The sequence below is a fragment of the Ovis aries genome, chromosome 1, assembly GCF_016772045.2.
Source record: "Ovis aries strain OAR_USU_Benz2616 breed Rambouillet chromosome 1, ARS-UI_Ramb_v3.0, whole genome shotgun sequence".
Taxonomy (NCBI): domain Eukaryota; kingdom Metazoa; phylum Chordata; class Mammalia; order Artiodactyla; family Bovidae; genus Ovis; species Ovis aries.
In genome coordinates this window covers 156339212-156365355 of record NC_056054.1, presented here as the reverse complement: position 1 = coordinate 156365355, position 26144 = coordinate 156339212, and the positions used below count along the sequence as shown (strand labels likewise).

At 41.0% G+C, this 26144-nt stretch overlaps 1 protein-coding gene and 1 pseudogene across 1 annotated transcript; one reads left to right on the top strand and one right to left on the bottom strand.

Moving 5' to 3' along the window:
- Window positions 1-850: 850 nt before the first annotated feature.
- Window positions 851-1733, bottom strand: LOC121816279 (natural cytotoxicity triggering receptor 3 ligand 1-like). The gene has a single exon (XM_042230383.2). It carries the CDS (start codon window positions 1699-1701, stop codon window positions 1006-1008), a length of 696 nt encoding a protein of 231 aa, XP_042086317.1. The 5' UTR covers window positions 1702-1733; the 3' UTR covers window positions 851-1005.
- Window positions 1734-2091: 358 nt separating this feature from the next.
- LOC114110054 (small ribosomal subunit protein uS2-like) overlaps window positions 2092-26144 on the top strand; it is a 63166-nt pseudogene continuing 39113 nt past the window's right edge.

Here is a 26144-nt window from a genome sequence, read left to right as displayed (position 1 = left end):
TCAGCAGCTCCAAAGCCGAAGGAGGGCAGGAGGTCTCCCTGGGGCGCTCTGGTCCCCGGCCCCTAGAGGTCGAGGCCCGAGAGGCCTGGGGACAGTCACTAGCCCAGTGTCCTCGTCGTTTGCACAACGGGCACAGCTTGGAAGGAGGTCGCGGATTGGGGCACATCCTGGCCCAGTGCCCTTCTTGGCCGCACTTGAAGCAGGCCCCCGGAGGGGGGTTTTGGGGCCCCGAGCCCGCCGCCGGCCGCAGGGCCGCTACCAAGGCCTGGGTTTGCTGGTTTAGGAGGCTTGCCTGAAATTCGGCCTTTTGCTTGAGCCTTGCCTTCCGGCTGGCCTCAGCAGTTTCCTCGTGGGCATGGTAGACCTTAAAAGCCATTTTTACCAGGTCTCGGATAGGGGTCTGAGGGCCATCATCGGCCTTGGCCAACTTTTTCCGGATATTGGGGGCAGACTGGGAGATAAAACGATTGGCCAAGGTAGCCGCCCCGATGGGGGACTCAGGTGACAGCCTGGTGTATTGGACAAGGGCCTCGGTCAGCCGATTAAGGAACATGGCTGGGTTTTCGTCGGGCCCCTGGGTCACCTCATCTAGTTTGAGGAGGTTTACAACCTTATGAGAGGACGTTTCCATCCTGTCGAGGATACACTCGATCATATAGCGTACTTGCAGCTGGCCGCCACCCTTCTCCTGGTAGTTCCAATCAGGGTCAGTGTCAGGAACCGCCTGAGCCCCTGGGGGGCGCTTGGGGGAGGGGATGGCATAGTGCCGCTGGTCGGCCTGAGCCTTGGCTGCCGTCCAGATAGCCTGCCTCTCCTCGGGGGTGGTGGTAGACCCCAGGATGACATATAGGTCCTGCCATGTCAAGGCGTAGGCACGGGTCAGACCAGTAAACTGCTTAATGTACTGAGCGGGGTTGGAGGAGAAGGAACCCAGTTTGGCCTCAATCTGTGCTAAGTCTTGGAGGGAGAAAGGGTCATGGACTTGGGCTAGACCCTCAACTCCGGCTACTTGTCGGAGAGGGAGTAGCGGGGCTGGGGGAGGGGGAGGGGAGGCTCCTGGAGGGTTGCTGTGGGAGCGAGTGTGGGAGCTAACCGGGGAAGGCGAGGGAGTGACGGGGGAAGAGGAGGATACAAGATAGGGCTAAGGGCCGGAGGATCCGGGACTGGCTGTGGAGTCTCGGGGGCGGGAGCGGAGGTAGGAGAGTCCGGAGTGGAAGGGGAGGTAGCAGAAACTGGAGTGGAAGGGGTAAGGGCCGTGGGAGAGGTATAGGGAGGAGGGGCCACCAGATCTTCTGGGGGAACAGAGAAGGCAGAGGACTCAGAGGCGGGAGGAGCTGGTTTGGCCCGGGAGGGTGGAATAGGGGGAGCCATGATAAGCAGGATTTGGCGGGGAGTGCACGTGGTGCACAGGGTGGGGCGAGAGCGCAACGCCCAAAAGGCCTGAACATAGGGGGCCTCAGACCATTTTCCCGTTCTCCGGCAGTAGTTATCTAAATCACAGAGGACGTCAAAGTCAAATGTCCCTGTGGCTGGCCATTGTGAGCCAATATCTAGGGGATACTGAGGCCAGGCTTGTGAACACAGAAAAGTGAGCTGCTTGGAGCGGATATATCCCTTTAGTTTTAGGGTCCGCAGGTTAGCCAGCAGGCACCCTAAGGGGGTGGAATATTGAGGATCGGGTTTGGAGGCCATCGATCCCATGGCGATCACCAAACGGAGACTAACCCCCGCTGCCCGAACGTCTTCGGGTGCCAAGGGAAGCCGGGGATCAGCCCAGCCGTTCGGAATGTCTCTCTCCCATACTGGGGGACCGAGGAAAGCCGAAGCCGGAGGCCGAAGCCGGAGGTCTACACAGCCGTTCGGGACATCTCCCTCACGAGCTGGTGACCGGGAAGGCCCAGTAAGTGGCCACTGGTTACCGTGTCCTAGGAAGTGGTCGCCAGGGAGGGCGGGCCCCAAAGCCAAAGGGACTTACCCCGTATCCTGCCGTCCGGGGGTTGGTCAGCCGCCTGGGTCTGGGGGGGGCTACCGCGGCGGTGGAGCTCGAGGGGGCCTCAACGGCAAGTGCTGGAAGCCCTCACCTTGAGCCCCATGTTGGGCGCCAGACGTAAGAAACGCCGCGGGAAGAAGGAACCACCCCTATGGACCGTTGTTCAGGGCCTTTTATTGGGCAGTCGCTCTTGGGCAGAACTCCCGGGGGCGGGTAAGCAAGGAAGCGGGGGGGGGGGGGGGGGTGGTCTGCGAAGCAAAGGGAGTCAGCGGGGTAAAGGGAGTCTGTGGAGTCTGCAAGGGTGGGGAAGGGTTTTATAGTCCGGGCCAGGGCTCCCATATAAGGAAGAAAACGCGGGCTCAGCAGTGATTGGTGTCCAAGGGCTCCATGTCAGCTCCTGATTGGACGGCGAGGGCTTCGTGTTGGCTCCTGATTGGTCGGCTTGGTTGCCGGCCCATCTCCGGGGCGTGTCTGCAGCTCCCTCTGCCGGGACATGTCTTGACATGCCCGGGCATGCCCAGGCATGCCTCAACATGCCTGACCTTGCCTTGACCTTGCCCTGACCTCGCCCTGACCTTTCATCCTGACCTTGCCCTGACCTTTCATCCTGGCCTTGCCCTGACCTTTCACTTAGTATCATTTACAGTTGCCCCAAGAACAATAAAATATTAGGTATAAGTTAAAAAAAAAAGTACAAGAAGTGCTACTATTTCATTTGTTGGTCAAAATGCAATGAAAGAAATCCCAGGAAGACCTGAATAAGTGGAGAGGCATATCATCTTCATGGTTTACAAAATTCAGCATAATAAGATGTCAAGTTATTTCCAAACTGATTTATAGTTTTGATACAATTCTCCTAACTATCACAACACACCTTTTTGCAGACACAGAGAGGCTTATTTTAAAATTTACATGGAATGGCACAAAGATTAGAATAACTAAAACAATCTTGGAAAAGAAAAATAAAGTGAGAGAAATCACTCTATCTGATATTAGAACAATATATAGCTTCAGAAATCAAGACTAAGTGGCACTGAGGGAAGGATAGACATATATCTGTGGAAATGGTGGAGAAACTAGAAATATGCCCACAAAAGTATGCTACACTGTTTCTTGGAAAAACTGTGAAACAATTCAATGAAGGAATAATTCAACATCATAGGCAAAGAAATGAACCTCAAACTAAAATTCATACATTGTACCAAAATTAAACCAAAATGAACCATAGACTTAAATGTAAGATAGAACAGTTTTAGAAGAATTAAGTGAAAATCTTTGGGATCTTGAGCTTAACACTGAGGTTTTACACTTGATATCCAAGCGTGAACCATAAAAGGAAAGTTTGATAGACTGGAATTTAGCAAAAATAAAGCAAAATATGCTCTGGAAACGATACTGTTAAGAGAAAGAAACAAACTAATAAGCATGTGAAGGAAAAATTGCAAACCACATACCTGACAGAGGACTAGAATGTCAAATATATGAAAAGCTCAAAAAACTCAGTAGTAAAAGCACAAACAATCTGTTTAGAACATGTATAAAATCAATGGACAGACACTTCACTGAATAGGATATATGTAGATAGACATAAACATATAAAATTTATTAAAAATAGCCATTATTGTTGTTGTTTAGTTGCTAAGTCATGTCAAAGTCCTTGTGACCCTATGGACTGTAGCCTGCCAGACTCCTTGGTCCATGGGATTTCCAAGGCAAGAATACTGGAGTGGGTTGCCATTTCCTTCTCCAAGGGGTCTTCCTGCCCCAGGAATTGAACCCGTGTCTCTTATGTCTTATGAATTGTAGGTGGATTCTTTACCACTGAGCTACCTACTCCAAAAAAGTGTTTCTGTGTTATGTTCCTTTTACAAAATAATTGAATGTCTGTTATGTATTATATTGATGTTACCAAACCAAGAAACAAACATAGAGTTACTTGCAGTCCACAGACGGTAATTTAAGTAAAAAGTTTCTTCAATAAAAACATCCTTCTACCATTCTACCCTTATTCTTAAAATCCTACCATCCAGTTTATCACTTTGATTATAGCACTGAAGTCCCCTCTAAGAAAATAATGTCCTCAGAAGTGTTATTTGTCTCTTATGTACTTACTACTTGGAAGGGTAATGTAACAAACCAGCAATGAATAAGTATTCTCAGAAGGATTTTTTATGCCAAAAAAGTAGGATCTTAAATAAATCATTCATAGGACAGATAAGTTTGATTAAAAAATGGAGTCGAAAGAGAAGTATAAGGGATCAGTGTAAAGACTTCAGAATTTTGATTCTCAAAATGTTATCCTTTATGATTATAAGTCATTTATTTGATTCATAAAGGTCAATAAAGAGAAATTCCATAGAATTTCACTTGTTTGTACTACTAAGAGTAACATACTTACTCTTAAGGACAATTAAGGGAGACTTGTTCAACTCAGGAGCAGAATGACTGGTCTTCAAGATAAGGTTACCAATTGTCTTGCAAAGTTCCTATTACAGACACTCACGGATAATTGCAATTAATGGTTTTCTGGAAGCACACTGTTTCATGAATCACGTTGATCTTTGGTTGGTTTGGCTCTTTTTTATCCTAGTCTTGTATATATGTGTGTGTGCATGTGTGTGTGTAAGTTGCAGTGAGCTTAGCTTCTTCATTATCAGTTTAATCTATTGTAGATAGCTGTTTATATAACAATAGAGGGTAAGCACTGTCTATTTTTGGCTTTTAATTTAATTAAAATTTAAGACTTGTATACCTTGTCATTAAAATATGAATCACTCATACATCTGCTGCTAGGGAAAATTGGTATATCATCTATTCCTATCTTGGAACTTGAGTCATTTAACCTAAAATATACTATAAAAATAAGTAAAATGAAATTCTTGGTGTTTTTGAAAATTTATACAGGATACAGTCTCACAAACTGAAATCATGCATCTATGCTCAAATTCTTCACTTATAAACTGAGTAACTTTTAAGTAAACAAGCAAATACTTTGAAATATATTGTAAGGGACAAGTTTGTTGTTAGTTCTTTATTTTTTATCCTTTTTGGTTTTACTGGAAAATGAGAATGTGGGGCAGGCACGTCTCAGGATCCTTTAGTCTCCTTCAGTGAACACTGGTCTGTGTTTCTGAGACTTTTCTGACCCAGGAAGCCAGAAGGCAGCACAAAGGTACAGAGATTCAGAGAAAAGGAGGGAAGAGGGAAAAGAAGAGGGTAAATCCTGCAGAAGCGAAGACTGCTGAAGAAAAACGTGGTTGATCTCCCAGTTAGCAGGGGTGTTGGCCCTATTCACCTCATTCAAATCTTTCACAATTTATTATATTCTACTTTTGGCTTTTATTTAAATGTTAAGTTTGTGCATTAGAATGTGAGATAGTCTGTGGATATAGAGAAAGCAGATTTACAGTCCAGATCAGGAAAGATTAAATGGATATCGATGGAAGAAGATTCTGTAAAACACATTTAGGACTGAATACTATATGATACATTAGAGTAAAAATTCTGTGCATATATGTACATAACTGTAAAGTCTTTTATGTGTATATATACACACACACACACACACACACACACACACAACTTTATCAGCATGACTGTTATCAATTCTAGAACCATGTTGCTTGGGGTCACTAAGGACTTTTAGTTCTCAAGCATATTCCATGTGTATTCTGACTTTTAACTCTGCTCCCACAAGTAGTGAATCCCCATGGAAATGGATTGAGAAAGGGAACATATACAGCAATAATTTTTCTTGTGAGATTTCCATTTGTCAAAGATAGAAGTAACTGTGCATTATAAAATTTGCCTTGTTTTAGAAACTGTTGAACAATATTTTTATATTAGCATTTTTATATCTGCTTAACAAAAATATAGGGTTTATTAATGAGTAAGATAAAAAATATTAAAAAAAAAATAAATGTTGCTTAAAGTTTATAGAAGCGTCTTGCTACCAATAGACTTAAATTTGAAGATTTCTGCCATACCAAAGAATTTTCAAGAAAAGTGTATTTTGTTAAAGATGTGAAAATTTAACTATGATGTCAGCTTAACATCTATAATGGTAATTAGAAAAAATAAAATGAAGGTAATTATGGGGAAAGAAAGCCACATGGGGAACTGAGTAGGCTGAGATGAAATTAAATCTTCCCCTGTCATTTTCTATTTTTTTCTTTTTGGGGTAGGAAAAGTGCAAGAAAGTAGATGAGAAAAATTGTAACTCTTTATTAATTGACAGCTAATAGGTGCTTTCATTCTAATTGCACATAAGCCAAATTAAACTAGAAATATTAAGAGGGTTTTCATTTAATTTGTTAGAAGAATTCTAAATCAAGTGATTTTAGGAGAGCATGTGGATTTGTGTAACAGTTCATTAGGGTTATCGTTTGGAAAGGAAGAAAGGATGGAAGGGAGGAAAGAAAGAAGGCTAGGAAAGGAGGAAGGGAAGAAAAGGAGGAAGGGAAGAAAGAGAGGGAGGGAAGAAATAGAGGGAGGGAAGAGGATGACTAGCAGAAAGTGGATACAGGAGAGTGTGCAAGCCTTCCCTAGAGTATTGTGTCTTTCCTCAGGCATTAATATCCAAGAGCAACAGTGTGATTTTTACACTATTTTATACACACCATTGAAAAGATTCTCTGTGCATCACAGAATTAATAAAAGACCATCTATAATAAAGAGCCTCCTCCAATGGACCTCATTTTGTTGGAACTCTTTACTGTGACCTGTCCAACTTGGGTGGCTCATAGCTTCATTGAGTTATGCAAGCCCCCTTGCCACAACAAGGCTGTGATCCACTGAAGAGGGATACACTGGAGAGGAAATGGCAACACACTCCAATATTCTTCTCGTGAGAACCCCTTGAACAGTATGAAAAGGCAAAACCATATGACACCAGAAGATACGCCCCCCACCAGGTCAGAAGGTGTCCAATATGCTACTGGGGAAGAGTAGAGGGCAATTGCTAATTGATCCAAAAGGAGTGAAGAGGCTGGGCTAAAGCAGAAAAAATGCTGAGCCATGGATGTGTCTGGTGGTGAAAGTAAATTCTGATGCTGTAAATAACAGTATTGCATGGGAATCTGGAATGTTGGGTCCATGAATCAAGGTAAATTGGACATGGCCAAGCAGCAACTTGCAAGACTGCATGAACATGGACATTTTAGGAACAGTGAACTAAAATGGGTGGGAATGGGTGAATTTAATCCAGATGACAATTATATCTACTACTATGGGCAAGAACCCCTTAGAAGAAATGGAGTAGCCTTCGTAGTCAACAAAAGAGTCCAAAATGCAGTACTTGGGTGCGATCTTAAAACCAACAGAATAGTCTTGGTTCATTTCCAAGGTGAACCATTCAAAATCACAGTAATCCAAGCTTATGCCACAAACAAGGATAGTGAAGAAGCTGAAGTTGACCAGTTCTATGGAGACCTATAGAACCTTCTAGAACTAACACCAAAAGAACATGTCCTTTTGATTATAGGGGATTGGAATGCACAAGTAGGAAGTCAAATGGTACCCAAAATAACAGTCAAGTTTGATATTGGAGTACAAAACAAAGCAGGGCAAAGGCTAACAGAGTTTGTGAAGAGAACACGCGGGTCATAGCAAACATCTTTTTTCAACAACCCAAGAGACAGCTCTACACATGGACATTACCAGATGGTCTGTACAAAAGTCAGATTGATTATGTTCTTTGCAGCTGAACATGGAGAATTTAGTCAGCAAAAGCAAGACCTGGAGCTGACTATGGTAGACCATGAACTCAACTGTTGCAAAATTCAGGGTTAAATTAAAGGAAGTAGGGAAAACCACGAGGCCATTTAGGCATGACCTATGTCAAGTCCCTCATGATTATATAGTGAAGGTGATGAATAGATTCATGGGATTAGATCTGGTAGACAGAGTGCCTGAAAATTATGGACAGAAGTTCATAACATTGTATGGGAGGCAGTGATGAAAACCATCCCAAGGAAAAAGAAATGCAAGAAAGCAAAGTGTTTACTCTGAGGAGGCTTTATAAATAGCTGAGGAAGGAAGAGAAGTGAAAGGCAAGAAAGCAAGGGAAATGTATAACGAACTGAATGCAGAGTTCCAGAGAACAGCAAGGAAAGATAGAAAGGCCTTATAAAATGAAAAATGAATAGAAATACATTAAAACAATAGAATGGGAAAGACTAAAGAGCACTTCAAGAAAATTGGAGATATCAAGGGAACACTTCATGCAAGGATGGGCATGATAAAGGACGGAAACAGTAAGGACCTAACAGAAGCAGAAGAGATTAAGAGCAGATGGCAAGAAGACACAAAAGAACTATGTAAGAAAGGTCTTAATGACCTGGATAACAACACTGGTATGGTCGCACATCTAGAGCCAGATGTTTTAGAGTGTGAAGTCAAGTGGGCCTTAGGCAACATTACTATGAACAAAGCTAGTGAAGGCGATGGAATTCCAGCCGAGTTATGTAATATCCTAAAGATGATGCTGTTGAAGTGCTGCAGTCAATATGTCAACAAATTTAGAAATTTTAGCAGTGGCCACAGGGCTGGAAATGATCAGTTTTCATTCCAATCCCAAAGAAGGGCAATGCCAAAGAATGTTCAAGCTACTCTACAATTGCACTCATTTCACATTCTGGAAAGGTTATACTCAGAATCCTTCAATCTAGGCTTCAGCAGTATGTTAACCGAGAACTTCTAGATGTACAAACTGGGTTTAGAAAAGGAAGAGAAACTGGAGATCAAATTGCCAAAAATCATTAGATCATGGAGAAAGCAAGGAATTCCACAAAAACATGTACTTCTGCTTCATTGACTACACTAAAGACATTGACTGTGTGGATTATAACAACCTGCTGAAAATTCTTAAAGAGATGGAAATACCAGACCATCTTACTTGTTTCCTGAGAAACCTGTATACAGGTCAAGAAGCAACAGTTAGAATCAGACATGGGAAAACTCACCGATTCCAGACTGAGAAAGGAGTACATCAAGGCCGTGTATTGTCACCCTGAGTACTTCATGCTAAATGCTAGGCTGGAGGAATCACAAGCTCGAATCAAGATTGCCAGGAAAAATATCAACAACCACAGATATACACATTATACCAATTTAATGGCAGAAACTGAAGAGGAACTAAAGAGCCTCTTGATGAGGATGAAAGAGGACAGTGTAAAAGCAGGCTTAAAATTCAACATTCAAAAAACTAAGTTCATGACATCTGGTCCCATCACTTCATGGCAAATAGAAGGGGGAAAAAGTGGAAGCAGTGACAAATTTTCTTTTCTTGGGCTCTTAAAATCACTCTAGATGGTGACCATAGCCATGAAATTAAAAGACACTTGCTTCTTGGGAGGGAAACTATGACAAACCTAGACAGCATATTAAAAAGCAGAGACATCACTTTGCTGACAAAGTCTGTCTAGTCAAAGCTATTGTTTTTCCAATAGTGTATGGATGTGAGAGATGAACTATAAAGAAGGTTGAGAGCCAAAGAATTGATGCTTTTGAATTGTGGTGCTGGAGAAGACTCTTGAGAGTCCCTTCGACAGCAGGGAGATCAAACCAGTCAATCCTAAAGGAAATCAACCCTGAACATTCATTGGAAGGGCTGATGCTGAAGGTGAAGCTCAAACATTTTGGCCACCTAGTGAGGAGGTGACTCACTATAAAAGACCCCATTGATGGGAAAGATTGAGCGCTGGAGGAGAAGAGGGTGGCAGAGTATGAGATGGTTAGATATCATCACAGACTCAATGGATATGAATTTAAGCAAGCTCCAAAGGATTGTGGAGGACAGAGGGGGCATGCTGCAATCCATGGGGTCAGAAAGAGAGGGAGTGACTGAACCATATAACAGTAAGTAATGAGTGGTGGAGATGATTGTTTTAGTGATTTATCTTTCTGTATAAAATGTAAAATTGTAGTGAGATAGGAACTGTTTGTGACAGCATCTTATCAATGAGATGTCCTATGAGAAAATATTGATTTGCTTTTTTCAGGGAAAGAAACTGCCCAGATCCTTTACATTTGGGCAGATCATTATGGCCCTTATTAATTATGCCATCTAGACGAGGGGAACTTGTACTACACTGATGTGTGATAGAGTCTTTGTTTTACAAAACAGCCTGGGATGGCTCTGTGGATGAGGCCATTCATTCACATGAGGAACCTAGAGATGGAATTATTCCTTGTATCCCCTCCTTGCTCCTGCCAGCCGCACACATAACCACCTCAGGACAGCTGAGGAAGGTGGTACTTGTGGTGTGGACCTAGTACCATATCTGAAGAGAAAGCAGTGTGAGAGGATTCTGGGTTCAGATTGAACCTTTCCAAAATCACCTTGTATCCTAAAGAGATAGGGGCAGGAACCAAAAGTGTTCCTTTTTAGGAATTACAAAAATGCGACTCATGGCTGTAAGGGTCTGGGGCCAGCTTGACAGTGCATAATTCATACGCATTTGCTTCTCTAACAATTTCTGTAGCCAGTCAATGGCCTGCGCCTGCCTCTCAGAGGATGCCTTATGCCATATAAACTTAGGCAGTGGAATGAAAGGCTTGGACGACCCTTGTCAACCAGGGTGAGAGCTCTTCCCATTGACAGGAAACACATAAAACATGTCGGTCCACTACCCTAGGTGGTGTGACTTTGTGGCCAACATTTTGCTCTAGACTGTCTGTATACAAGGGACAGGTTATTAATAAGACTGTGAAACTTCACACTGCATTTAGAAATGGTTAATCTAAGAGAAGCTATATTGTAACTGGAGGCAATGCAACCGAAGATGGAATTGGGCCCCCAACCCCTGCCACCTGCTCTGACATTTCTGCTTCCAGCTCTGCTGCTTCTGTGTGATGGCTTCAGCCTCGTCCTCTATGTCCTCCTTGAGCCAGTTTCTAGACTCCATATTCCAAGCTCTGTCATGCAGGGAAACTGAGGTCCATTCTCCCATCTTTAAACATTTTAAAAAACAAGATCAGAGTTCTTAAGAAAGAGCTTTGCTTGATTTGTCCTTAGATCAGGCTTTGTCACCTAAGCATATTGACATTCTGGGCCAGCTAACTGTGTGTCAAGGATGGCCATCCTGTGTGTTATAGGTTTAGCTGCACCCCTATCTTCTACCTACTAGGTGCCAGTAGTTCAGTATCTCCTGTTGGACAAAATTGTTCCGTGGTTGAAAATCATTGCTTATTCACTGTGGTCAGAAATACAGGATCCCTTCATATCAGAGCAGAATAGTGAGGTGAGATTGGGAGAAAGAATAAATCCTCAATTTATTGTGAACTAGGCAGCCACCACAACTTGAACTTGCATATCGTATATCTTCCAGTGCTACTTTAGCCATGCAGGCTCTTTCTAAGCTTTTGCACTGATACATTCTCTAGTCTTTGTTGTCACATGGTTATTTCATTACCGTGGAAAGTTATTTAAAAGGTTTGGATGAGTGAAGAATAAGAATTTGGTAAAATACTGGATAATAATTTTTATAATATTTACCCACATTGAAACATAAGTATATTTAAGCAGCTTATCTCAAATGTACAAATAACATAAAATCATTAGCCATAATTAGATTTATAGATTAATATTTTCCTTTGACAAGGAGGATGAATTATTCATTATTTTTCTATTTTACTTATATCAAGGAAAATCTTTTCATTGGTTAAATAAAGGGGAGTATAATTTAAGAATAATTATGATAACTGTGAAGGTCCTTCCCTGGTGACTCAGATGGTAAAGAATCTGCTGCAGTTCAAGAGACCTGGGTTTGATCCCTGGGTCCAGAAGATCCCCTGGAGAAGGGAATGGCAACCCACTCCAGTATTCTCACCTGGAGAATCCCATGGACAGAGAGGCCTGGCAGGCTACTGTCTATGGTATCACAAAGAGTCAGACACAACTGAGTGACTAACACTATTGTAATTTTGAAGGTCAAGTTGATAATTTTGAATGTTCCACAGGATAAATATCTATGTGGTTATCTATAACTAAAGAAGCTCATATGTCATTCACATATTATTTCATGTTAGGGTTTATTTATTGAGTTCATTTCCAAGATTCTTCTTGATTCCTTTTTCACGGATATTGCATTTAAATCTTAAGAAACTACACCATATCATTGTAGAGTGATGTATTCATTAGGCCTTGCAAATGTGGACATATTAAGGCAGAAAAAAATGTAAGCATGAGAATTCTGGCTGGCTAACTTTATAGACTCAAAGAAAAAATCTCACCCACCCAATACGTCCTCAGAAAATGATCAGGGCATGTGTTTTGTCCTTGAAATTTTTGCTATTCTTTTGATTTATAAGCAGTCTAGAGAAGAATCCTATAAATTAAAACATATACTCCTGCATCTTAATTTTTATACAGAACCCAGTGGTAGATTTACAGTCATTCAAGACCTACTTCATCATAATTAAATTGTACTTGTCAGCTTTTTATTGCTCTTCTCAGAGATAAATCCTTATCTTAGAGGTTCCCACAGTGATTGTCATCATGGCCTCTTGCTTTCATCATGGAGAGGGGATTCTGACAGAATCATAACTCCTACGAATCTTGTATGACATACCTTCAGCTTCATTTCTTTATCACAAAACAGTTATTTTGTTATCTAAAAACATTTCGATTGCTCATTTTGTCAAAGTTTTCCAGAGTTTTTTCCCCCTCATTATATTTCACTTCCTCTGTCCCTTTTATTCTTTCCTTTTCTTCTAACAAAAAAGAATTGTTGATTTTGCTTGACTTTGTTTATAATCACAGAACTTCCTATTCCACTGTGTTCAATGGAAGTTTGCCTCCATATTACTCATTAGAGAGTAATAAATATTTTTGCTGTAAATGTGAAGGTCTCTGATGAAGAAAAGTATCCTTTATCTCTAACTTGCGTATCCCCAAATTAAATTACATATGCCATCCTTTCATTCTCTTTTCCCCTACTTATTTATTAGACTTCTAATAAAATTTAGATATAATTTTTCTAAAACATCTCATGCCATAATCATCAAATAAGGGGAATAAAAAAATATTTTGTTGGTGGTGGTTTTTATCTATTTTTATGAAGCAAAAATATTTTATAAGATTTATGAAATGACTCATTTATTTTATGCATATAGGAGTTAGTTATATGTCAATCTGAAAACTAAAGGAAAAAAGTATACTAAATATGACAGATAAAAGTGATAATTTTAACATATTGATAAACACTGAAGTTGCAATAAGTGAGGGAAAAAATATAAAAATATTGAGAGACAACTTACATAAATGCCCAGAATACCTCATCAATTTTAAAATTTAATGAAAATTAGAGCAGTTAAATGTCATACTGATGTTTAAATTAACAAATATTTTTGAAAATCAGAACAGGTAAATATCAATACAAATCTTTTATATTAGCAAATATTTTGAAAATATTACTATATTATTCTCCCAGGCTGCTGTAACAAAGTACCACAAACTGGATGGCTTGAAACAAAACAAATGTATACTGTCACAGTTCCACAAAATAGAGGTCTGAAATCAAAGCAATGATAGGGACATGCTCCCGTGAAGAGCCGACTGATTAGAAAAGACGCTGATGCTGGGAAAGATTGAAGGCAGGGAGAGAAGGGGATGACAGAGGATAAGATGGTTGGATGGCATCACTGACTCAATACACATGAGTTTGAGCAAGCTCTGGGAGATGGGTGAAGACAAGGAAGCCTGGCGTGCTGCAGTCCATGGGTTGCAAAGGGTCAGACATGACTGAGCGACAGAACAACAGCCCTTGAAGAGAGAATCCTTTTTCCTCTTCCAGCTTCCGATAACCCCGGGCCTTCTTGATGTTATGGTGCTGTAACTCCAGCCTGTGCCTCTGTGTTTACACGGCCATCTTTCCTCTGTGTCTGTGTCTCTTCTCTTCTTATAGGAATACATATCACATTGAATCAGGGTCCACCCTAGTTCAGCATGACTTCATGGGTGGCCCTTGTGATAAGAACCTGCCTGCCAATGCAGCAGACATAAGAGATTCAGGTTTGATTCCTGAGTCAGGAAGATCCCCTGGAGGAGTGTATGGCAAAGCAAGAGAATTCCCAAAAAACATCTACTTCTGCTTCATTAACTATGCTAAAATCTTTGACTGTGTGGATCACAGCAAACTGTAGAAAATTCTTCAAGAGATGGGAATACCAGATCACCTAACCAGCCTCCTTAAAAATCTGTATGCATCTCAAGAAGCAATAGTTAGTACCAGACATGGAATAACAGACTGGTTGCAAATTGGGAAAGGAGTACGTCAAGGCTCTATATTGTCTCCCTGCTTACTTAACTTATATGCAGAGTACATCATGTGGAATGCCAGGCTGGATGAAACACAAGCTTGAGTCAGGATTGCTGGGAAAAATATCAATAACCTCAGATATGCAGATAACACCACCTTAAAGAAGAAAGGGAAAAGGAACTAAGGAGTCTCTTGATGAAAGTGAAAGAGGAGAGTTGAATATGCTGGCTTAAAATTTAACATTCACATACTGAAGATCATGGCATCTGGTCTCATCACTTCATGGCAAATAGATGGAGCAACAATGGAAACAGTGACAGACTTTATTTTCTTGGGCTTCAAAATCGTTGCAGATGGTGACTGCAGCCATGAAATTAAATGATGCTTGCTCCATGGAAGAAAAGTTATGACCAACCCAGTCAGCATATTCAAAGGCAGAGACATAACTTTGCCAACAAAGGTCCATCTAGTTAAAGCTATGGTTTTTCCAGTGGTCATGTATGAATGTGAGAGTTGGACCATAAAGAAAGCTGAACGCTGAAGAATTGATGCTTTTGGACTGTGGTGTTGGAGAAGCCTCTTGAGAGTCCCTTGGACTGCAAGGAGATCAAACCAGTCCATCCTAAAGAAAATCCGTCCTGAATATTCACTGGAAGGACTGATGCTGAAGCTTCAATACTTTAGCCACCTGATGCGAAAAACTGGCTTATTAGAAAAGACCCTGTTGTTGGGAAAGATTGAAGGCAGGGGGAGAAGGGGACCACAGAGGATAAGTTAGTTGGATGGCATCATCAACTCAATGGACATGAGTTTGAGCAAGCTCTGGGAGATGGTAAAGGACAGGGAAGCCTGGTGTGCTGCAGTTCATGCAGATGCAAAGAATCAGACATGACTGAGTGACTAAACAATAGCAACAACTCCAATAAATAGTCTTATGGACAAATTTCTGTGCATAACCAGGATTATTTCTATAAAATAAGTTTGTAGAAGTGGAATTCGTAAACCAAAACAGGAATATTTCTAAGGCATTGACTTGTGTTGCCACCAGTCTTCCAGGAAGCTCTTTACCACTGTGTATTCTTGTTGGCACTGTAGAAGAACGCTCATTTCCTAATTTACTTACCAATGGTGCTTTGTTATTGATATTATATACTTGCTTTCTTGGACTTTTGGTTAATTTTATGTTAGAAATATAATCTAACTGAAGTCTTGTTTCTGGTGACTGTATAGAGCTTCTCCATCTTTGTCTGCAAAGGATATAATCAGTCTGATTTCAGTATTGACCATCTCCTGATTTTCATGTGTAGAGTCGTCTCTTGGGTAGTTGGAAGTGGCTGTTTGCTATGACCAGTGCATTCTTTTGGCAAAACTGTTAGCCTTTCCTGCTTCAGTTTGTACTCTAAGACCAAACTTTCCTGTTATTCCAGGCATTTCTTGATTTCCTACTTTTGCATTCCAATACCCTATGATGAAAACAACATCTTTTTTTTTTTTTTTCTTTTTTGGTGTAGCTCTAAAAGGTCTTGTAGGTCTTTATAGAACTATTCTACTTCAGCTTCTTCAGCATTAGTGGTTGGGGCATACATAGACTTGGATTACTGTGATACTGAATGGTTTGCCTTGAAAACGAACCAAGATCATTCTGTCATTTTTGAGACTGCACCCAAATACTGCATTTCAGACTCTTTTGTTGACTGTGAGGGCTACTCCATTTCTCCCAAGGGATTCTTGCCCACAGCAGTAGATATAATGGTCATCTGGATTAAATTTTCCCATTCTGGTCCACTTTAGTTCACTGATTCCTAAAATGTCGATGTTCACTCTTGCCATCTCCTGTTTGACCACTTGCAGTTTACCTTGATTCATTGACCTAAAATTCCAGGTTCCTATACAATATTGTTCTTTACAGCGTTGGAATTTAGTTTATCACCAGACACATCCACAACTGGGTGTTATTTCCCCTTGGCTCAGCCTCTTCTTTCCTTTTAGGGCTCTTTCTCTGCTCTTCTCCAGTAGCATATTGGGCTCATACTGACCTGGGGAGTTCATCTTTCAGTGTCATATCTTTTTGCCTTTTCTTACTGTCCATGGGCTTCTCAAAGCCAAATTGCTGAAGTGGTTTGCCATTCCCTTCTCCAGTGGACCATATTTCGTTAGAACTCTCCACCATGACCCATCTGCCTTTGGTGGATCTGCATGGTATGGCTCATAGTTTCTTTGAGTTAGACAAGGCTGCGAACCATGTGATCAATTTTTTTTTTTTTTCTGTTATTGTGGCTTTCATTCTGTCTGGCCTCTGATGCTTAAGGATAAGAGGCTTGTGGAAGCTTCCTGATGGGAGGTACTGGCTCTGGGGCAAGTCTTACTCTGATGGGTGGGGACATGCTCAGTAAATCTTTAATCCTGTTTTCTGCTGATGGGTGGGGCTGTGTTTCTTCCCAGTAGTTTGGCCTAAGGCCAATTTATGACTACAGAAGAGACTATGAGTCTATAAACCAGATTTTAAGGCCAAACTACACTAGGGGTAATGGTAGTTAATCTCCTTTAAAAGAACTTACACCACCATGCTGCAGCTCCTAGGACTGTTGTACTCAGTGCCCCTGACCCCATGGCAGGCCACTGTTGAGCCACGCCTCCGCCAGAGACTCCTGGACACTCACAGGCAAATCTGGCTGAGTCTCTTATGGGGTCACTCCTCTCCTCCTTTCTCCTGGGTCCTGGTGTGTACAAGATTTTGTTTGTGACCTTCAGGAGTGTGTTTCCCCAGTCCTGTGGAAGTTCTATAATCAAATCCCACTAGCCTTCAAAGTCAAGTTCCCTGAGGATTCTCAGGTTCTTCTCTATCCCTGGGTTGGGGATCTGGCAAATTGTTGTGTGGTCTGTGGGTCCTTTGCTCGGCCACTCTGTGGTGGGGCTGATGGTGACCTCCTCCAAGAGGACTTTTGCCATGGGCCATCCCCCCCGGTCTGCTATGGCTAGAGCCCCTGTGCCCACAGCAGCCCACTGCTGACCCATGCCTCCGCAGGAGACATGCAGACAGGATTATCAGTCTCTTGTGGGGTGCCTGGGTCCTGGTTCACACAAGGTTTTGTTTGCACCCTCCAAGTGTCTCTGGAGGGTATGAGATTTGCTTCTAAATGCAATTTGGCCCCTCCTGCTGTCTTGTTGGGGCTTCTCCTTAGCCCTCGGGCACAGGGTATCTTTTTTTGGTGGGATCCAATGCTCTCCTGTCAATGGTGGTTCAGCAGCTAGTTGCAATTTTGGAGTTCTCACAGGAGAAAATGAGTGCATGTCCTTCTACACCACCACTTTGGATGATATGAGATTATCTTTATCCCACTTAGGAAAACCATTATTGTTGCTTTTGTTCAGTTGCTCAGTCATGTCTGACACTTTGCAACTCTTTACTGGAGTTAATTGCACTGAAAAATTGCAAATTAAATATTCAATAGTAAGATATAGGTTTAATAAATAATAAGACATCCGGATAATAAAGTGCTATATATTTAATGACATGGGAAAATGGGAGATAAACATTTTACAGAAGATAAAAGAAAATTACAAAACAGTATTTATAATTTTATCTCATTTGTATGTTAAAGCTAATTTATGACTACAGAAGAGACTATGAGTCTATAAACCAGATTTTAAGAGTGGTAAGATTGTGGGGACTACACATGCTTTTGAGGATTAAATAAGTTAAAACAGCTTTCAATACCACACCATTTGCTTTCTTGAAGTGGTTCACTGACTCAGAAAGATTTTATTACCATTTTCATTTTGGATACGTTCGTATTATTGGAGTAGATGAGTGCTTGAAGAGCATTGATATTTATAAGTGGGGAGAACCTAGAAGAAGACTTAATTTTTTTCTGTTTTCTAGAAGACACAAGGGATTCAATTACAAAATGGGAAATTGCATGTTTATAATATTTAACTTTTATATGTAGAAAAATATAATTTTGGCTGTTAATATAAAAAAGATTCTTAGTTTTTAAATATCTGAAAGCTAGGAAAGGATCTTTTAGAAATAAAGCAAGCCTATAAGGAAGTAGAAAAAAAATAAATTGCATTTAAAATATGTTAGTCTAAAAATTGCAAGATTTGGGGGTTTAGAGATTACTTGATTAAAAAGCTGATTACATATGAAAAATGTTAGGATATTTTTTTAGAAATAACCACAAGTTGGGTTCTGTGCAATATCATCACAATGTTGGAACTTCTTTTTCTGCTCTGTTAAATTTGTGGCTCAATTATTATAATTCCCAATATACTATACTTTGTTTTTATTCTACAGCCTTTTCTGTGTGGTCACGGTTTTAACATTGCTCTCTTGTTCCAAGACACATGAGTGCCAAATGAACTTCAGTAACTCCTAAGACAGTGTTCTCCTCTTCGTATTCTCTGTTCCTTGCCCTTAACTAATGAAGATCTTTGTATAAAATCAGGAAGTTGGCTATATATATTTTAGAACAAGCCAGAAGGGGCCTCAGCAGATACATACAATAGATTTTTATGCTCACATAAGGTTTATCTTATTTCTTCTAACAGTTGGTTTTGTAGGCAGTTTCTGTACGTTTCCTATGGTTTGTTCTTTTGGACATGTCCTTCCATAAAACTAGAACTAAGGGTGAGCCTTCATCACTGAGCCTGTTAACACTGACTCCTGACTTAAAACGTGCAATGGGACTTTTGTGCTCATACAAGGCCTATAATATTGCTTCCAACAACTTGTCTTATGGAAGTTGGTCCCTTGCCAGGTGAGACTTTTCGCAGGCTGCCTTATGACATGGCAGCTGTATGCTTCCAGTTTCAACAATCCAAGAGGCAGAAATGGGAGAGGAACATTGACAGGAGGGAAACACCTGTCTTTTCATAACTTCATCTCAGAAATGGCATTCCATTGCTTCTACCATTTTCTATTCACTAAAAGGGAATCGATGAGTCCATCCTTCACTCTGCATGAAGCAGTTACACTATGGTTTTAGTTGGGGAGGAAAGAATCATTGGAGGCTATCACCACCTAGTGATTGGTTGAGAAAAAAATAAATAAATAGAGTAGGTTGGTTAAGTAGCTTTTAGAGATATTATTTGGATGTGGATTTCAGTGGATATATATTTCAGGACCCAGGTAGGGGTACTGGCCAGAACAACGTGTGACTCTGGTCACAGAACTAACGTTGTGAAGAAGGGCCACCATGCCCAGAAGCCTGCAGGAACACTAGGGAAATAAGAACCTAAGTTTAGGCCTGGGACATGGGCGCATGACAAGAAAGCAGTTGTGACACAGAAGCTAACTTAGAAGTTGTTTGCCTCTATAAAGGCAATTTCTGCTACACTACTGTTTCACTTCAGAAACTGGGTACCTAAAGGAGACCTGAATCTGGGAAGCTTCACTGGCTCAGCTTGAAGAACAAGAAAAAGGCAAGGCTGACATGAACCACAGGACAGTGGTTCTCAAACTGTTTGGTACCAGAATCAAACAGTTAACTTAGAAAAAGTGCAAAGACTCAGATCCTATGTTACTTCAATAAGCCTAGCCTCTGTATGTTTCATTTTAATGCTCCAGGTAATTCTAATAGATACCAAAGTTTGAGAACCATTGCCATATAGGGGCTATTATGTTCCCTAAGGAGTATACCATTTACTGATTCATGATAATTAATTCATTAAATTAACAAATGAACACTAAATCCTGACACAGTTCACGGTAGAAATATGAATGTGCATCCTTGCAGGCAGAAATGGAGAAAAAGATGGTTATAACTAAAAGCATTCCAAAGAAAAGGCCTGTGCTTTTATGCTGGAAGAACAAATCATGGCTGGCACTGATTAATAGATTCTGCTCTCTTAGGCTGGCAATATCCAAAAGAATTTTCTTTGCCAGAAATAACAAAATGGACACCCAAGCCAGCATCTGGAAGTTATTCTTAAAGAAATATGGCATTAGCTAAAATTAGAGTGGTGGGTCAGTTTCTATTTATCCATTCATTGGTCCGTGCTGATGAAAGGTTAATGCAATTTAAACTAAAATCTTCATCCTGTTTTTCATTCTCTTCTTTCTTGCTCCATCATGCTTATTTCCAAATGTGTTTGACAAACATATATTGGTGGCACTTTGCTAAGACTTATATGGACTATTTGCTTAGCTGCTCAGTCATGTCCCATTCTTTGTGGCCCCATGAACTGTAGCCTGCAAGGCTCCTCTGTCCATGAAAATTTCCAGGCAAGAATACTGGAGTGAGTTGCCATTCCCTACTCCAGGGATCTTCCCAACCCAGGGATCAAACTCGTGGCTTTTGCATCTCCTACACTGGCAGGAAGATTCTTTACACTAGCCTAAGAGTGGTAAATACTTTTAATCACTCAAGTGAGAGAATTCCAGCATAGGATGTATGCAGTCTTTGGACCCAGAGAGACCTGGCTTTAAATCCAAGTGACATCATTTACTGCCTGTAAAAGCTTAAGTTACTCGTCTTCTCTAAGTTCTTTATTTGTATATATGTGTGGATTAACTAATTGCTTTGCAAGATTATTATAAGAAGTGATGTAGGCAAAATGCTCGACTCATAAGTCGGCTCATAAGTGCTCAGTAAACTGAAGTATTTCTGCTATTGCTGACTGATACCTCACATTTTGTGAACATCAAAATACGTTAGAACCACTGTTTGTTCAGGATCAGGTACAGTTTATGCCCATTAGGTTGTATTTTTGATTTTCTGGTTTGTTTTTTTTTTCCTATTTTTAAAATTTATTTTTCAGTTCAGTTCAGTTCAGTCGCTCAGTCGTGTCCGACTCTTGGCCACCCCATGAATTGCAGCATGCCAGGCCTCCCTGTCCATCATCAACTCCCGGAGTTCACTCAAACTCACGTCCATTGAGTCAGTGATGCCATCCAGCCATCTCATCCTCTGTCATCCCCTTCTCCTCCTGCCCCCAATCCCTCCCAGCATCAGGGTCTTTGCCAATGAGTCAACTCTTCGCATGAGGTGGCCAAAGTACTGGAGTTTCAGCTTCAGCATCATTCCTTCCAAAGAACACCCAGGACTGATCTCCTTTAGGATGGACTGGTTGGATCTCCTTGCAATCCAAGGGACTCTCAAGAGTCTTCTCCAACACCACAGTTCAAAAGCATCAATTCTTTGGTGCTCAGCTTTCTTCACAGTCCAACTCTCACATCCATACATGACCACTGGAAAAACCATAGCCTTGACTAGACAGACTTTTGTTGGCGAAGTAACATCTCTGCTTTTCAATATGTTGTCTAGGTTGGTCATAACTTTCCTTCTAAGGAGTAAGCGTCTTTTAATTTCAAGGCTGCAATCACCATCTTCAGTGATTTTGGAGCCTCAAAAAATAAAGTCTGACACTGTTTCCACTGTTTCCCCATCTATTTGCCCTGAAGTGATGGGACCAGATGCCATGATCTTAGTTTTGTGAATGTTGAGCTTTAAGCCAACTTTTTCATTCTCCTCTTTCACTTTCATCACGAGGCTTTTTAGTTCCTCTTCACTTTCTGCCATAAGGGTGGTGTCATCTGCATATCTGAGGTTATTGATATTTCTCCTGGCAATTTTGATTCCAGCTTGTGCTTCTTCCAGCCCAGTGTTTCTCATGATGTACTCTGAATATAAGTTAAATAAGCAGGGTAACAGTATACAGCCTTGATGTACTCCTTTGCCCATTTGGAACCAGTCTGTTGTTCCATGTCCAGTTCTAACTGTTGCTTCCTGACCTGCATATCGGTTTCTCAAGAGGCAGGTCAGGTGATTTGAGGATAATTGCTTTACAATGTTGTATTGATTTCTGCTGTACAACAGTGTGAATCAGCTATAAATACACACATATCCTCTCCATCGTGAGCCTCCTCCCAACCCTCCCTCATCTCACCCCTCTAGGTCATCACAGCACTGAACTGAGCTTCCTGTGCTGTGTGCATTGACTTCTCATTAGCTATATATTTCACACACAGTAGTGCGTTTTCAGGGAAGGAATAGAGATGCAGATATAGAGAACTGTCTTGTGGACTGACTTGTGGAAAAGAGGGTGGGAGAAGTTAAAAGAGTAGCATGGGTTTCTGTTTTTACATAAGAAAGTATAATAAGTAAGAGCACACATTCTAGATCCAGACTGCCAAATTCACATCTTCCTTTATCATTCACTAGCAATGTATCTCTGGATGATTTAATAGACAATTTATTCAGCCTTTCTGTTTTGCTCACCTCATCTTTAAAAGAGGCTTCCCTGATGGTTCAGTGGTAAAGAATCTGACTGCAATGCAGGAGATGCTGATTTGATCCCTTTGTTGGGAAGATCCTCTCAAGGATTAAATGGCAGGTCACTCTAGTATTCTTGCCTGAAAAATCCCACAGACAGAAGAGCCTGGTGGGCTACAGTCCAAAGGGTCACAAACAGTTGGACATGACTGAGCACCATCTTTAAATTAGGGTTAATAATGATGCATCTTAGCGGTTTGTAAGGATTAAATATGTCTTTGTAAAGCATTTTACAAGAAAAAGCATCATGTGTGTTAGAATTGTTGATCATATATATAAATATATATATTTGGGGTTTTTTTTGGTAAAGTTCATCCTTTACCTGTGCTTTTTTACTTTAATAATAGTGAATATGGTTTATCAAAGAAAATTATGGGTTAAATTGTACTTTTACATGGGTCTCAACTTTTTGATGGTGTAATAGTGCTATATGTCTCTGGATTGTTTTATAATCCTTACCCTGAGTAGAGGATCCAGTTCTTCCAAGCACGTGAGCTGTTCACCAGGAGTCAATTACTTGTGGGAGCTTCAGTTAATCATCCAAATCAGAGTAATTCATAGAATTGCTTTTAGTAAACTAATTAGTGCTCATGTGATCCAAACATGTGAAAGAACTATCTCAACATACCTGACTGACTCTCAAAGAAGTAACATTCCTTATGAGAGCTCTGCTCAAAATTGAAATAATGGGAGAGAATGATTTAATCTTTTTGCCTTTCTGACAGCATATAGCAATAAAATGTTCTGTGCAGTGGACGCCAATATATGTGATGAATGCTAGTATAACAACAGAACAATATTTTCTTACATATAAGAGAGAATATCATATTAATGTACTTTTTTATGTTGTCTACTGGAGAAAATTTATTTCAAAGACTGCCTAATTCTTAAAATTAAAGCTGTTATACCTATATTGTTAGAAGAGAAGTTTCTGAGATCATAAAATTTATTGTCATGGCCATTTGGGCAGAGAAATATCCTCAGATGACCAAGAGTGTGAATGTCCTGTGAATACTGTTGCTGATGTTAATTCATTCTCTAGGCTGGTGGGTGATAAATCTATGCTGCCTTGAGTAAATTTCCTAGAAAGCGTCCCCTCCCTCTTCTGCTTTTGAGAATTCACATCTTAAAACTAAAAAGATGCACTTGTAACACACATTGAATTGATATTAAGTATCAAAATTTTCCTGATGTCTGCACAGCCCCAGGGATAGAAAGTCACTTTGCTTTCCTCTCATAGCTGTGATAAGAGCACTTGGAATGAATGGAGAAGCAAGTTATCATGTGTCAGCCTGTTTGGATTCCCAGGGAGAGGGCAGTTGTCTTCTCAATGACTTTCACTAAGCATTCAGAGGTTTATTCCACCAACACTGAGATTCTCATATTTGAGAACCTCCTTTCATGCATTGGAGAAGGAAATGGCAACCCACTCCAGTGTTCTTGCCTGGAGAATCCCAGGGATGGGGGAGCCTGGAGGGCTGCTGTCTATGGGGTCGCACAGAGTCGGACACAACTGAAGCGACTTAGCAGTATGATGCAAAGCATGAGGAAGTCTGAATGTGGGAGTTGGAATCTATGGGGGTTGGGTAGTCCCTGAGGGAGCAATACCTTGAAACTTGCCCCTTGGGGCACCAGCACACAAAGTGTGAGGCATGGATGCAGGGCAGGTGTCCCCGGGAGGACAAGGACAAGCAACAGCAGTGTGACAGACCAAATACGTGGAAAGAGCTCAAAGAGAGAAGCAGTCTCAGAAGAAATGTACCACTCTGTCCAGAATGTGCAGCTGCAGAAAAGAGAGAGTGTAAAAGCAAAGGGGAGAGAAGAGAATGAAAGTGTAGAAAGAGGAAAGACAGCTTACCTGGATTCACCTCACAAACCACAGGACCCTTGTAGGACCCCACCTAGATACTGAGTAAATACAGTGGTTCTCAATTCTCTGGGGACACATACACAGATTCAAGAGAAAAGCAGAATAGAAGATCGTTTTTCAGGAGCGGGAATGACATGCTGATGGAGTCATCTATGGCTGGACCATATTTATGGACACTTTTTGTGAAGCTGGCTTACTGTTCAAAGCTAAACTCATACTTGTCTGATATGCTTATAATTCTATGTCAGGTTAATTTTAACTATTCATTAAAATCAGTTAATGGTTTATCTTTAGTTTTGTCGCTTTTAAGCAAATCCTGTTTGTTTTATAAATTCAAATAAAATACTTTACAAAAAGTATGTTTAATAAGGCATGTTTCCTCACTAGTATCCTTGGCATTAAAAAGTAATTGTTGGATTTGTTTTCAGTGTGACTGAATGTGAAATAATAAAGGTGTGCACATAACAAGCAGGCTGGAATATCTGAAACTTCTCAAGGGATGTACTTTAAAGTGGAACTGCTCAATGTTACTGAAAGCTCTGTGAACAAAATACTATTCTAGTACATTCATCTCATGGTATTAAATTGTCTAGGGAAGACACTTGTTTTGATTATTGCAGATTTCATTATAATGATTCATCACATCATTAGCACAGTAAAAGAAATATCCCTTTAAAACATATTTATTGTGAAGTCTGTTTTTGAGAGAATATTATTTGTGATATCACCAAGTCCTATTTATGGGGAACATTTTTCTTCATACCTGAAAAAGTACTGACAACTAGTTTGCTTTTACCTTGTGGACCATTAAATCATATGATTGATTATGTTTCCCACTTTGTGTGGCTTCTAGAGAGATTTTAGAGGCAAAATTGTGGTCCATCTAGATCAAATTCACTGGATCTTATTACATGTATTTCGTATACTAGGCTAATCACTGGTTTCACTTTCTTGACCCTCATTTTTTTATTTTTCCTTTCCTCCAGTTTCCTCTAATTAAAAAAAAAAAAAAAAAGTTTACAGCTCTAATTCTTCTTGGACTTGGTGGATGCCCAGATGTGTTTACTAAAGCCTGGGTAGCTCCTAGCATCCTACCTGCAGGCCTCCTGGTTAGAGGAAGGTCGGGATTAGCAGTTCAATAAAGGTAAGTTACCCAAGCTTTGAAAGAGATCCAACCAGTTATTCCTAAAGGAAATCAGTCCCAAATATTCACTGGAAGGACTGATGCTGAAGTTGAAACTCCAATACTTTGGCCACTTGATGCAAAGAACTGACTCTTTGGAAAAGACCCTGATGCTGGGAAAGATTGATGGTGGGAGGAGAAGGGGACGACAAAAGATAAGATGGTTGGATGGCATCACTGATGTGATGGACATTAGTTTGAGTAGGCTCTGGGAGGTGGTGATGGACAGGGAAGCTAGCATGCTGCAGTCCATGGGGGTCAGAAAGAGTTGGACACAACTGAGTGACTGATGGAGAGGGAAATGGCAACCCGCTCTAGTACTCTTGCCAGGAAAATCCCATGGACAGAGGAGCCTGGTAGGCTCCAGTCCATGGGGTCTCAAAGAGTCGGACATGACTTCACTTTCACTTTTCACGTTCATGCATTGGAGGAGGAAATGGCAACCACTCCAGTATTTTTACCTGGAGTATCCCAGGGATGGAAGAGCCTGGTGGGCTGCCTTCTATGGGGTCACACAGATTTGGATGTGACTGAAATGACTTAGCAGCAGCAGCAGCGGAGCGAC